The sequence below is a fragment of the Protobothrops mucrosquamatus genome, unplaced genomic scaffold (genome assembly GCF_001527695.2).
Source record: "Protobothrops mucrosquamatus isolate PMUCROS unplaced genomic scaffold, P.Mucros_1.0 scaffold1401, whole genome shotgun sequence".
NCBI classification, from domain to species: Eukaryota; Metazoa; Chordata; class Lepidosauria; order Squamata; family Viperidae; genus Protobothrops; species Protobothrops mucrosquamatus.
The window spans coordinates 441,597-454,428 of record NW_015387586.1 but is presented as its reverse complement, the minus strand read 5'-3'; the positions used below and the strand labels follow the sequence as shown (position 1 = coordinate 454,428).

Here is a 12,832-nt window from a genome sequence, read left to right as displayed (position 1 = left end):
TTATTATTATTATTATTATTATTATTATTATTATTATTATTATTATTATTATTATTATTATTATTATTATTATTATTATTATTATTATTATTATTATTATTACATGAAGTTCAGATATAGTAAACCTTAACAATGAGGGGGCTATAATGTATGGCAGACAGCATGAACTGGCAAAATCTAAGCAAAGCCCTTCTAGGAATCCTTAAGGCAATTGTCAATATTTGTTCTCATCTTCATGACCATTTTCCATGCTTGGTCAATACTATACTTTCACTAATTTCCTGACAGTCAATTTTGCCAATACCATCAGTTCACTTTGCAAGGACTCTCCTCTTCATTTAAAGGTAAAATCATAGGTGGAACATTCCTGAGCCTTTCCATTCCTTGGTGAAAACAAGGACATGATAAAGAAATATACTTTATGTAGCTAAAGAAAATCCATTGATTTTGATTTATGGCTTTGGCTAATAACTTGTAACTAAATAAATACTAGTATATGCTGATCATAAAGGAAAGCACTTCCCTTCCAGTCAATGTGAGGAATCTGGTGCTATATAGTGATGATAGGGCAGGAGGATTTTTCTCCAAATGTAGTAGTACAGATAATTGTTATTGGTTTTCTGACCACTAAAAATGAAAATAGAAAATCTGAAACATATGAGTACAATTCAAAACAAAACAAAATAAACTATTTCAATGACAATTTTGATGAGATGGCGAGGCAGGATGCTGAACTTATGTGAGCTCTACCTGATAATTTTAAATTTTAATCTATAAATATTGCATAGAAGCTTTTTTAATTGAAGCACACAGCTTCAGTATCAGCTGTGGTTTGAATGTAACAAACTAAGCTTTCTGCAGAAGTATGATATGATGATAACAAAGAATACAAACTAAGGGTGAAATTCCAAGCATTTTATCTCACAAACTATTTCAGCCATTTCTTGAAAAAGTAGGATTGTCTTGATTTTAGGGGATATGAACCAAATCTTTTCTCTAATTCTTATCAAGCTTACACAAATTATTTCCAGTGAATTGCCAAAAATGTTGAAGATTATGTGTCATTTCATTTATTTCTCTTATAGATGTTTAAATCTGTAAATATATAAAAATGGTTTTAAAAGAATATATTTATTTTTCTTCTTCTAATAAAACTTCTTTAAGATCTGTAATGTTCTGGGTGCTGAATTCATTATTACCTAAGTTCATGAAAGTGGAAGCTGTTCCTCTTACATAAATATGTTTGAATTGCATAAAAAGAAGTTACACATAAGAAATCACTTATTAGAAACAACTTTTTAAAGAATATTGGATAACTATAATAGCAAAATAAGACTAGGCTAATCTTCTCTGACTCCAATATTAAAAATATTTTTTCATAAAGAATACATTATGCTAAAAATTGTTCAAGGGGAAGAAAACTCTTACAACCTGCAAAATATAACTATTTACAAAAAAAACCATTTAACCACCCAAAAATGAAATAATTCTTCAAGATTATCAGAAATGCCTTCATGGTTTCAGTATGTCCAAATTAGTATTACAGAGGAAAAGGAATTACAAGAACCAACCAAAATTTACAACACAAAATACAGGACACTTGTTGTTACTGAAAGATAGTCATAGACTCAATGAGCCAAAAACGGAAATGAACTAAAAATGCAGAATTGAAAAGGACAATGGCATGGAAAAATTGGAAACATTAAATTCACTGCAAATAATACACCCAGAGAAAGTACATTGTTTTGCTGATACATAACTCCAGTGATTATTGTTAAAATGGACAACAGAAATTCAAATTTTTGTTGGAAATGTGTATCCAGTTTATCGTATCTAGTAGCAATGACATAAAGTTGAGAATGATGATCTACTATAGACATGCAACATGTCCTAAATGTTGACTTTCCTTTTTTAAACAATTTTGTATGTTAAGTATTACTAAACTTTACATTTACAAAATATGCAAGGTGGCTTCACGTACGGTATAACAACTGCTTTTTACTGGAAACCAAATTTAATTCCTTCAGTATAGGAATGACTGTTTAAATTGTGAGAATATGCTTTATTACCTCCAAGGTTCCTTCCAACTTTATCATCATCATCATCATCATCATCATCATCATCATCATCATCATCATCATTATTATTATTATTATTATTGTTATTATTATTATTATTATTATTATCCAAAATAATATTTTTATATAAAAAACAAGTCTGAAGTTCATTATTAGATTTATGGATTATAAGACTGTTTATGACTAGCTGCCATATCAGAGACTGGTTTCTCTTAAAATAAATATGCTAAACTGTTTATTTTCATTGTACAAATGAATGAATTAATTTAGAATTTGAAATAAATTTAGATATGAAATTCTGAATAGGAAAGAAGCTTTGGCGCAACACAAGAAACTCAAATAGTTATGGTTTTGCTCTTCCCCTTCACTCCTGGAACAATTTTCCATTCTTGGCTACTGCCCTCTGCTTATTATGCAATTTGGATGTTGGACTGACAACTCCTACTTGAGAAACATCTGGCAGCTGTCATCAGGAGGGCCTTTGTACAACTTCATCCTGTTTGCAACTGCAACTGTTCCTGGATTGGGAGGTTTGGTTTGCTGTCAAAATGCCTTAGTCATAGATGGACTATGGCCAAGTGCTTTAAAGACCATACTGAGAATACGATGGTGTGCTTAGTTAAGAGTCCTTCCTGGTTTGCCCATGTAACCCCACTTATTTTGTGAGCTGAAATGATTCTCAATAGATTTCAAGATACTGGTTATCCTCTATAAAACTCTACATGGTACTGAGCCAGGTTGACTATAGAGCCACATTTATCTGATTGTTTCTGTCATTTTGATGTTGCACTTTAACTGGATAGCCAATTTTAGATCTTCTCCTTGAGGGAAAGTCATCTAAAGGTATCTTGAAATTCCTTTTTATATAATTTGTTTTAAGAAATTTTTATCATATCCGAGGCTTCCTCCACACATACAGTAATAAATTTTCATAATTGCCAGTCTATATAGCTAAATATTTGGAAGGTATCAGCAATATTTTGAAGGTATTAAGTCCTGGTGTCTTTTGCCAGATTAAATATAACAGGATTGATTATTGATGGTAATGCCTTTAATGAACGTAATGCAGTCAAAATTTCAGCATCTAATAGGATATTTTAAGGATATTAAATAATAGTTCATACAGTTTATAAGCTGTACTCCATTATAAAAAATTCTGTTATGTAAATCTCATACAAGAAGAATGATAATCTCTAGAATCTCGTATTACAGGTTACATCATCTTGTTTTATTTAAAAAGCTTAAATTCATCCAATTCTCCCCCGTCATCCTAATTTGTCTGCTTAATAAACTTCAATTAATTTCTCCAAACAAATTTTTCACACCTGTACACTGAGTCAATGGGTCATACAGACATTTTAATCAAATGGTGGATTTATACATTGATCCCAGTCCAAGATTCTGTTGTTACAGCACTCTAAATTTATCCTTTCTGTGGAGCTGATTTCTTGTCTGGCCTGTCTGGTGAGACTGAGCTCAATCTTGTGATTATATTGTACCTCCTCCTCCTATTTGTAGTTGAGTGAATTAGGGTAGTATCTGAACTCCTTTCAAATAATATCTCTCCACTGTGGATTTAAATATATATTTTGCTCCCTGTCACCTTGACAATGGAGCTGGCATAACTTCATCAAGGTCATATCCTTACTGTTTATACCAGGCACTTGAAAAATGAAAAATTCTGGATAGGAGAGAACAGGCTGTCATTGAAACAAAACAAAACAGAGTTGCTGTTGTACATCTAGACATGCCCATTGTATTTTGGTCATATGCCATGGATATGTGCATGTAAGATAGAGAGAGAAACATGCAGATGTGGTCACTGGTTTATTTATAGCATGAAAATAATATCCATTTATTGTTCAGGGAAAAAACACAGATTATCAGAATATTGTATAACATGTTTCATTGCATAGTCTAAGAAAGCAAATTATAAATTTCAAACTATTTTAAACATTGCACTTAGGATGTACATATGATATGAATTATGAGAGGAAAATTCATTAATCTATAATAAAATTTAAAAAGATTAGGCGTCTTTCTTGTTTTTATCAAATCGCTCCAATAAACTTCTTAATATATTTCCAGGTAGTTTCTGGTGTCTGTCACGGAGATTTTCAATTGCAATTTTCGTCTGTTAAATACAGAAGAAGAAGATGGCATAAAGTCAATATCATTTTTAAAAATACATTCACAGATCATCTCTCAGAAATGAACTTTCTTATCTTTTCACAAGAATTGACCTTGCTGTAATTTAACTTTATTGCTTCGTGTCCTATATTATTGGACCATAAGAATTAGTATGGCATCCTTTAAAACTTAGTCTGATATTTCCTCTGTCTTTTGTCAAGGATAAACATAGTTAATAGAATTTAAGATTCCAATTTATTGATCATCCTCACTGTTCTTCTCAAATCCATTCCAGTTTGTCTGGCGCATTCTTAAATTGTGGTGTCCAATAAAAAAGACAGGATATGGAAAATTAGAACTGAATGAAATAGTAGCTTCCATAACTTGAAATTTTATTTGTCTTTTTTGCAGCCTTGACAGAGGGCTTCAGCATGTAGTCCACCACAATGACAAGACATTTTCCACTCCTACAGTATTAGACATATATTTCTAAGTATACTCATTTCTTCCCAGAACTGTGGATCTAAATTCAGAATAACTGAATAGGTGAGATTTTTCTGGATTAAATTAGCATGATTTCCTATAGACAAAAGATAGATCAGAGCTTCTTGTTGCACCATATATGTTAACTGACAGTTCAGAGTAAAAGTATGTATATGTTACACTGTCCTGAAAGCTGCAGAAACCATCTTGTTTTGTGAAACAATGGACCTAGGTTGTCTTTGTAATCATTTTTTTATTTTGTTGAATTGTGTCTGGTTGTCAGAAATTGCTTGGAACCGTCCCTGCAGTTTTCTTGGCAAGGTTTTTCAGAAATAATTTGGCATTATGTCCTTCCTAGGGCTGAGAGAAAATGACTACCCAAGGTCACCCAGCTGGCTTTGTGCCTAAGATAGGGCTACAACTCACAGTCTCCTGTTTTTAGCCTGATGGCTTAACCATTGTGCCTAAAACCAACTGCAGTTTTCTCACACACCCTTTCTTTTACCATCCACTTTTCTTTCTTTTTCTTCCTCTCTGCCCCTTCCCTAAACTACTACAGTAGCTATGGAGACAAATAATATTCCTCTCTCAGGAATGTCCTATGTGTTGAAGATTGTGATTCAAAATCACACTTTTACTGTGTTAAAGTCTCTTCAAGTTTCTCTGTTAAATTTGTGCCAAAGGTATTTTGAATGTCTTTTGTCTTTAAAGGTATTAATATAATTGTCCTTCAATTAGGCACAGTCCTATACAATTGTTTGTCAACTGCACATTGGTTAAGCAATTTTTTTTGCCTTCTAAGCCTGAGACCAAATCCTTCTAATACCGTTCAACAGCTACTTCCCAAGTCATGAAGAAACCCTAAGACTGTTTCTAAAGGAAGGATTTAATTCCAGTGTGCGTTCACCTAATCCAGCCCACTAGTTTGAGAATATAATGGGCTACTTTGTCAAATGTTTTACTGAGAGTGAGACTTTCTACATTCATGGAATTACTGTGATCAATCTAACCAACCATAAAATAGATTACTGTTAATCTGGCAAGACTTCTTAAGAAATTCGTGCTTTGCCACCCCATTATGTCCAAACTGCTTAGAGAGTTAGAACTTTATTATCTGCTTTAGCCTCTTTCCACATATTCATCTCAAAATGACCATTTCATATCATTATTTTGCTTCTTTTTTCAGGTACTGATAGTATTTTCCCTTCTCCAATCAACTTAAACTTTGTTTTTTTTCTCAACAAACATAACTATCCGAATATCTGTATTTAGTGGATATTATGTTGAAGAAATGTAAATATATTTAGGGCAGATAGGCCAGAGAGACAACCAAATAGCAAAAGAAGGATTGTCATTTTGGGATTTGATGTCACACATCTACAGTAAAGGAAAGGAACTGGCAGAATGATGGCCAAAGTTCTGTGAATACTTCTGACATGATGTTTGGTCACGAGGACAGGAGAAACATATGGATGAGCTGGAGATATTAATGAAAATTACTTTTCTTTTCTCCCAAAGATGCTTTTTCATGAGGCGACTAGACTTTCTTGTTTTTCTTTGAAGATGTTTCGATTCTCATCAAAGAAGCTTCTTCAGCTCTGACATAACTATAACCTGGATGACTGAGAATCTCCATAGATACTTTCCTTTTCTATTAAAGCATTTTTTAGAAGTACAATTTTTGTATGGTGTTATTTAAATCCTTAGTTTCAATTAGTCTTTTTCCTAATTTCACAATAATCAATAATAATTTCATTGAAAGAAGGAATTTGGACAAACATTGTTTTAAATATATAACATAACTATCATCTCTGACTATATGTCAAAACAAAAATGTTCTACAGAAAAAAAAACAATAGACAGTATTTAAGAGGCTGCTTTTGGTGAAAAGTTTGCTTACTTTTTCAGCCAGTTCCTTAGCAGTTAGGTTTGGGTCATATGGGATGGGTTCTCCAATGTAGGTGCGGAGTTTGACGGGAAACCCGCCATATATTGGGAGGACAAGAAATCGAAAGTGTTCAAACAGCCATTTTGAAAACCCTATAGAGGAAATAAAACAAAGTGGAAGATAAAAATATCCATTCATAAGGATGTGAACATCTCTATTTTTTAAAGAATGTGATGTTGCATCTTAAAACTGGAGATGTGAACTATGATGTTAACTTCTGCACCCACTTCAAAGTTGTAGAATGTGACCCTGAGACCAGAATATTTATCTGTGATACTGAAAGGGGAGAAAAAACACAATAAAATAATATTGAAATTAAACCCAAAGGATCAACTGAGTGGGGGAAACATTTTCTTTGCTGTTGTGGTCAAGAGCCACTCAAATGATGGATGAATCTGTGATGCCAAGGTAGCAAGTAAAGCACTGCAGAAAATTGTGACTGCTTTTATTTCACAGGTTTTGCTCCTGTCATCTTATTTTCTTTCCTTCCATCTTTCACATCATTACAGACTTTTTCAGAGAAATAGATCTTTGTATGAGGTGTCCTAAGTAGGATAATTTGAGCCCAGCCATTTGTATCTTGAGTGAGAACTCTGGGTTGATTTGTTTCATTATTCATTTGCTTGATGATTCATGTGTTTGATTCATGTTATTTTTTTTCTTTTTGCTGTCTACAATATTTTCAGGAGTGTTCTTCAACACCAAAATCCAAAAGTGTCAATACTCTTTCTAACCTGTTCCTTCAAAGTCAAAAAGTTAGAAACTGACTGATCTTTTTCTTAGATATTGCCAGTATCTAGATAATTAATATGGAGTTACCAGGTAAACTTTCCCTTCTACTCGTTAAAAATAGAAACAGCATTTACTGTTCTGTAGTCCTCTGGTGCTACTTTGTCCTCCATGATTTCACAGAAATTAAATTCTTTGCATTGGTTCTGCTTAGATCCATTGGACACAAAATAGAAATAGAGCTCTGCCCACTTCCTGTCACCTGTTATTCTCTGAGAAGCAGGCCCACCCATTCCTTTCTGGTGTAGAACTGGTTTCAAGTGGATGCTAGGCAGAAGTGTGAATTACTTGGGGACAGTGTAGAGGGGGGAAAACTGTGTCTTTATCTTTCAATCAACTTACTAGCTATCTGGAAATGTGAAAAATGGAAATGGAAAAATAATGTTTTGTTACTAATATGGAAGAAACATTAATTGCCAGGCTATTTAGTCTCTAAGGCAGTGGTGACGAACCTATGGCACGCATGCCAGAGGCAGCACTCAGAGCCCTCTCTGTGGGCACACATGCCATCTCCCCAGCCCCACCTCCCCCTGTGGCCCCCTCCTTACCAGCAGCACCCCCGGAGGAGAGTTGCCCCTGAGCGTGGCCCGCATGGAGCAGCGCAGCCAAGGACATGGCAGCCGGGCAAGACTCCACCCTCATGCACTGTCGCGTACAGATGATGCTGCAGGGTGTGGGCAGATGGCGTGACTACCATGGTGCTGCTGGGCCACCTGGGAGATCTGCTGCAGCAGGACGTTGAGGCGGTGGGTGGTCCTGCAGGTGGGCAGGGGGGCGGGTGGAGGGTGGAGTGGAGCGGAGCAGAGCAGAGCAGAGCAGAGCGGAGTGGAGCGGAGCGGGCAGGGCAGAGCGGAACAGGCGGGGCGGAGCGGGGACAGGGGCAGGGGCAGTTTCCGGGCACTTGATCTCTAAAAGGTTCTCTATCACTGTTCTAATGGAAAAAACAATCTTTCTTTCTCTTTAGACCATGAAGTTATTTTGCTCATATGGACAACTGAGCTCAACACCTTCACCTGATTCAGCTTTGAGCTACTTCATCTCTCAACTGACTCACAGGCATTTATACATACACACATACACACAAATACACATATACGAAGAGAGGGAGGAAAGCAAATATAACGATTGAGGATTAGATAATTAATTATATAGGAAGGAATATGAAAATAAAACTCACATGTGTTTCCAGCTGTCCTGTATGCTTCACGAAGGTTTTGTGTAAACATAGGAATGATTGGCTAAAAAGAGAAATACAGAAAAAAAACCAAAGACTAAAAACTGATATGAGAAAGCATTTTGGTTTAGATTGAAACTGTTAAGGAAAACCAGTTTTTAAGGCAAATTGGATTTGGTTGTTTTTTCATGCTCTTCTAGAATAAATGCCATTGTTATACTAACAATGCTATCTTATAAACTGTTTGTCTTCAAATGGCCCACTCCATTGTGGTTTGTATGTTCTGATGAGCTCCACAAATAGAAATTGTATATATTTATTTAGATGTGTAAGCTGACAAATAAAAATATAAGTGCATATAGGTAGTCCTTGATTTATGACTGTAATAGAACCCAAAATTACAGTTATAAGTGGTTACAGTTGTAAATTAGGCACCCAGAAATAAATTTCTGGCTTTTTTCATGCAGCCTATGGAGATTCTCAGTCAACCAGTCAAAAAGATTCTTGAATGAGAAACGAAACATCTTCAAGGAAAAACAAAAAATGTCCAGTTGCCTTTTGAAAACGCACCTTTCAGACTTTCATGGCAGTCATTAAACAAGCACTGTGGTTGTTAAGCAAATGCTGCAGTCGTTAAGGGATTATTGCTCAAAATTAGTAAAAAAATGTCAGAAAACAGCAAAAAAAAACACCTTTGCAAATCAGAGTCATGTGACTGTGGAACGCCTGCCTAACAGGCCATCATGTGAACTCAGGGGAGAAGTGAGATCATTTACATCAGCATGTATGCTTTATGGGCTATGGCTGTCATAACTTTGAACAGTCATAAAATGACTACTTGTTACAGAAGAACTATCTGTAGCATTGAAACAGTGTAAAACAATGAAAGTGTCATAAACAAATACAGAGCATTGGAGACAAAAACACCAATCAATTATTTTTCACCTTTAGGTTCACAAATTACCTTGAACAATGTTTGAAAAGCTAGGTTTTTACAGCTTTTCTAAAGGAAGGTGACGTTGGGCCAGACAAACCTCCAACAGGATGGTATTCCAGGTGGCAAAGAGAGAATGTGGCTCTGAGATCCCACAAGGTGATACTAGGTAATCGCTTCTTTGCTCTCTTTGGACAAGTAGAAATAATTGCAGAAAGGCAATTTAAAAAAAACAGATCCAGACCATCTAGGGCAGGGGTGTCAAACTGCCAACCCACGGGCCACTTGTACCATATGAAACTGCGCCCACCCCAGCTCCGGCAATGCAAAAAAAGTCACGATACATTGCAACACGCCACGTGACATGGTGAGTTTGACACCAGCTGGCTCAGGAATTCTGGGAGTTGAAGTCCACGAGTCATAAAAGAGCCAAGATTGCCTACCCCTGATCTAGGACTTTACAGGGGACAAGAAGCAGCATGGTTTGCACTCAGAAGCCCATGTGCAGCTCCTAGAACAGAGGAGTTAGAGCTTCTGCTTGTTGAGCCACATTCTAGACCATCTTTAGACTCCAAGTCATTATCATAGGTGGCCCCATCTTAGAGAATACTCCACCTCGTAGTAAAGTGCATTTAAAGATCATGTCTTTGTACATGATCCTTGACAGGACCACTTACCACTTTGCTTTTTAAAGCTACATCAGCAAATCCTGTACGGGTACTCCACTCCAGACTGTAATTTTCATCACTAAAATTCTGCTCTCTCAATCCACCAGGTGCTATTCCTAGCAAGTAGCCTCTCTTCAGAATGTCAACACAGAATGCTTTCTTGCCTTCAATGCAACCTACTATATCAAGACATGGTTTTATACCTGTAAATAAATTGGAGGAAATAAAAGATTGCATATGAATATAATTTATAGCAAGAATATTATCCAAATGCCATCATTCCAGTGATATTGTCCTATCACAGTTTCATAACAGGACAGCCTCAATTCTATCTCACCAGGCTGAAATAGAATTGAGGTTAGATAAAGGGTGAGATAAAGTACAACAATGTCTGTCCTTCTTTCAACTGGGACAACTTAGCATGAATGTTGCCGTTATTTTCACTGGAATTCATTGTTAATGCCTCTTTCCCCACTTTCACTCAGGGATTTAGGAGCAAAGCACAACGAAGGATACTCCTTACATTTTCTGTTCAATGGAAACCAAACCAAACAAAGTGCAAGTTTCAGCCCAGTAATAGGTACTTTTGAGATACGTTATGAGATTAGAATCAGGAGACAAGCAGGGACTAAAAATATCTGTTTAAACTAGGCCCTCATTTAGCGACTATCTAGTACAGTAATTGTTTGCAATTATGATGATGATGATGATGATGATGATGATGATGATGAAAGAGTAACTTTACAACCAAGCCTAACTTTATGACCTTCACAGGTCTATAAAGCAAATGAAAGTTGAAGAACTATCATAAGCACAATCACAGTTTCACTTACTGACTGCTTTGGCAGTACATAAGGGTACAACTGAATTGCCAGTCTCACAAAACGAGGACTACCTGTAGTTTATGACTCAAAACAAGGAGGATTGGATTGAGGGAGTAATTGTAGGAGAGGACCAGGCAGAGCCAAAGGGAGGAGGCCAAACACATTGTCAGTTATGAGTCTCGCAAGAGATCTAGGTCCAGCCCACCTTGAATTCCTTTCTTAATTCCCATTAATTTCCCTTGGCTGTGAGTATTTCAGATTCTTGTAGAGAGCGTAAGCTTACAATAAATCTTAATACTCATTTGAACTGCCTGAATCTCCTGATTTCCCAGGGCTTGAAAGTAATTATAAAGAGGAACAGAGGGTAGTCTCATCTAAAAGGGGGGTGGGTGGGTTGAGCATCAGGGGAAATGAGCATGAAGGGGACCAGGCAAGGCTTTTAGTACCTTTCAGATAAAACCAAAATGCAATCATCATCTAATGGTCTATCTACTATCTCTTACTATCATTTATTATGAGCAATTGTCTTGGCATTTCTCAATGGGGGTGATTGTTAATGCAGTCTGGAGATGAATGGGTATGATATACATTCCTTGACTATGTTATCACATAGATATGATCTCAAGGGTTGGTAGATTTGGACAGAGGATGCTATAAAGGTTTATCACTTTCTTATTGTACTTAATTCTCCTGTACCATCAATGTAGAAAGCTCTGTTTGTCAAGCCCTCCCGGGCTTGACACACAAGGAGGGGGAGAACCAGCATCACAGTCAGCAAGCCGACGAGCAGCTGTAATTAACGGAGGAGGACAACCAGCATCGCAGTCAGCAAGCCGACGCGCAGCTGTAATTAACAATCAGCTGAGGGGAGGCAGCCCGGAGAGCACAGGGCATCGCCAGCAGAAGCACAGGGAGTCGGCAGGAAGGTTCCAGATGGAGAGACTAATGGGGCAATTAACTGAAAGATGCTGGTTGGGGGAATAGGAGGGTGTGATGTAGGAGGATGGGGGTGTGGTGGCTTGTTTGGACCATCCGAGGGCCTTTTTGGCCGTTTGATTTCAACTGGAGGCCTTTCAGAGCCTCCCCAGCAGCCTTGACGATCTCTATGGCCTCTCCAGCGGCCTTTCCAGCGGCCTTGGCCGGGCAATGGGCCTGGGTTTGGGCCTGGACTTGGACTTGGCCCGCCCCGGCCTAGAGGATATCTCGCGGCCTGTTTGTGTCTCCGTTTGGCCTGGTTCTGAAAGACCTAATGGGACTGAACATCACCCCTCCCTCTATGCCACGGACTCCCTTGTTTTGGACTATGTACACGAAGACGGCCCTGTTGGCCCTGCGCGATTCACCCCTCGCGCAGGCCTGGCCCAGGAACATCTCGGGGGCCTACCTCGAGGATGGGGTGTGGAACCCCGAGAGGTGGCATGCAGCAGTCATGGACAAAAAATTATCCAAATTATTTAAGTTAAGAATGTTTTTACAGGGGTGTTTTAATAAATTTTTAGGGGGACCCAGGGAGGATGGGAGGGGGGAGGTTCCCCTTAGGTCAGGACCAGCCATGTCTGGGGGTTGCGAGGGAGAAAGGGTGGGGGGAGAGGGTGGGGGATTGAGGGAGGAGGGAGGAATTAGTACGGTCAGTGGGAGAGGCAGATATGGCGGGAGCAGAGGACCATATCAGGTTAGGGGAGCACGCACACGCTATTTACAAGCTTGTGGGTGCTCCGGTCCTCAGGTCTCCACTCGGTTTCCGGGAGACTTAGACCCTCCGGCCCGGGACCTTCGGCTGGTGCTATGTAATGCCAGGTCCGTG

At 37.7% G+C, this 12,832-nt stretch overlaps 1 protein-coding gene across 1 annotated transcript in view; it reads right to left on the bottom strand.

Moving 5' to 3' along the window:
- Positions 1 to 4,096: 4,096 nt before the first annotated feature.
- LOC107292683 (transmembrane protein 68) overlaps positions 4,097 to 12,832 on the bottom strand; it is an 18,367-nt gene continuing 9,631 nt past the window's right edge. The window contains exons 3-6 of the mRNA XM_029285201.1: positions 10,214 to 10,416; positions 8,606 to 8,666; positions 6,592 to 6,731; positions 4,097 to 4,212 (exon numbers count right to left, since the gene is read on the bottom strand). Of these exons, the coding sequence (XP_029141034.1) occupies positions 4,108 to 4,212; positions 6,592 to 6,731; positions 8,606 to 8,666; positions 10,214 to 10,416 (509 nt within the window). The 3' untranslated portion in view covers positions 4,097 to 4,107. The remainder of the gene's footprint in view (positions 4,213 to 6,591; positions 6,732 to 8,605; positions 8,667 to 10,213; positions 10,417 to 12,832) is intronic.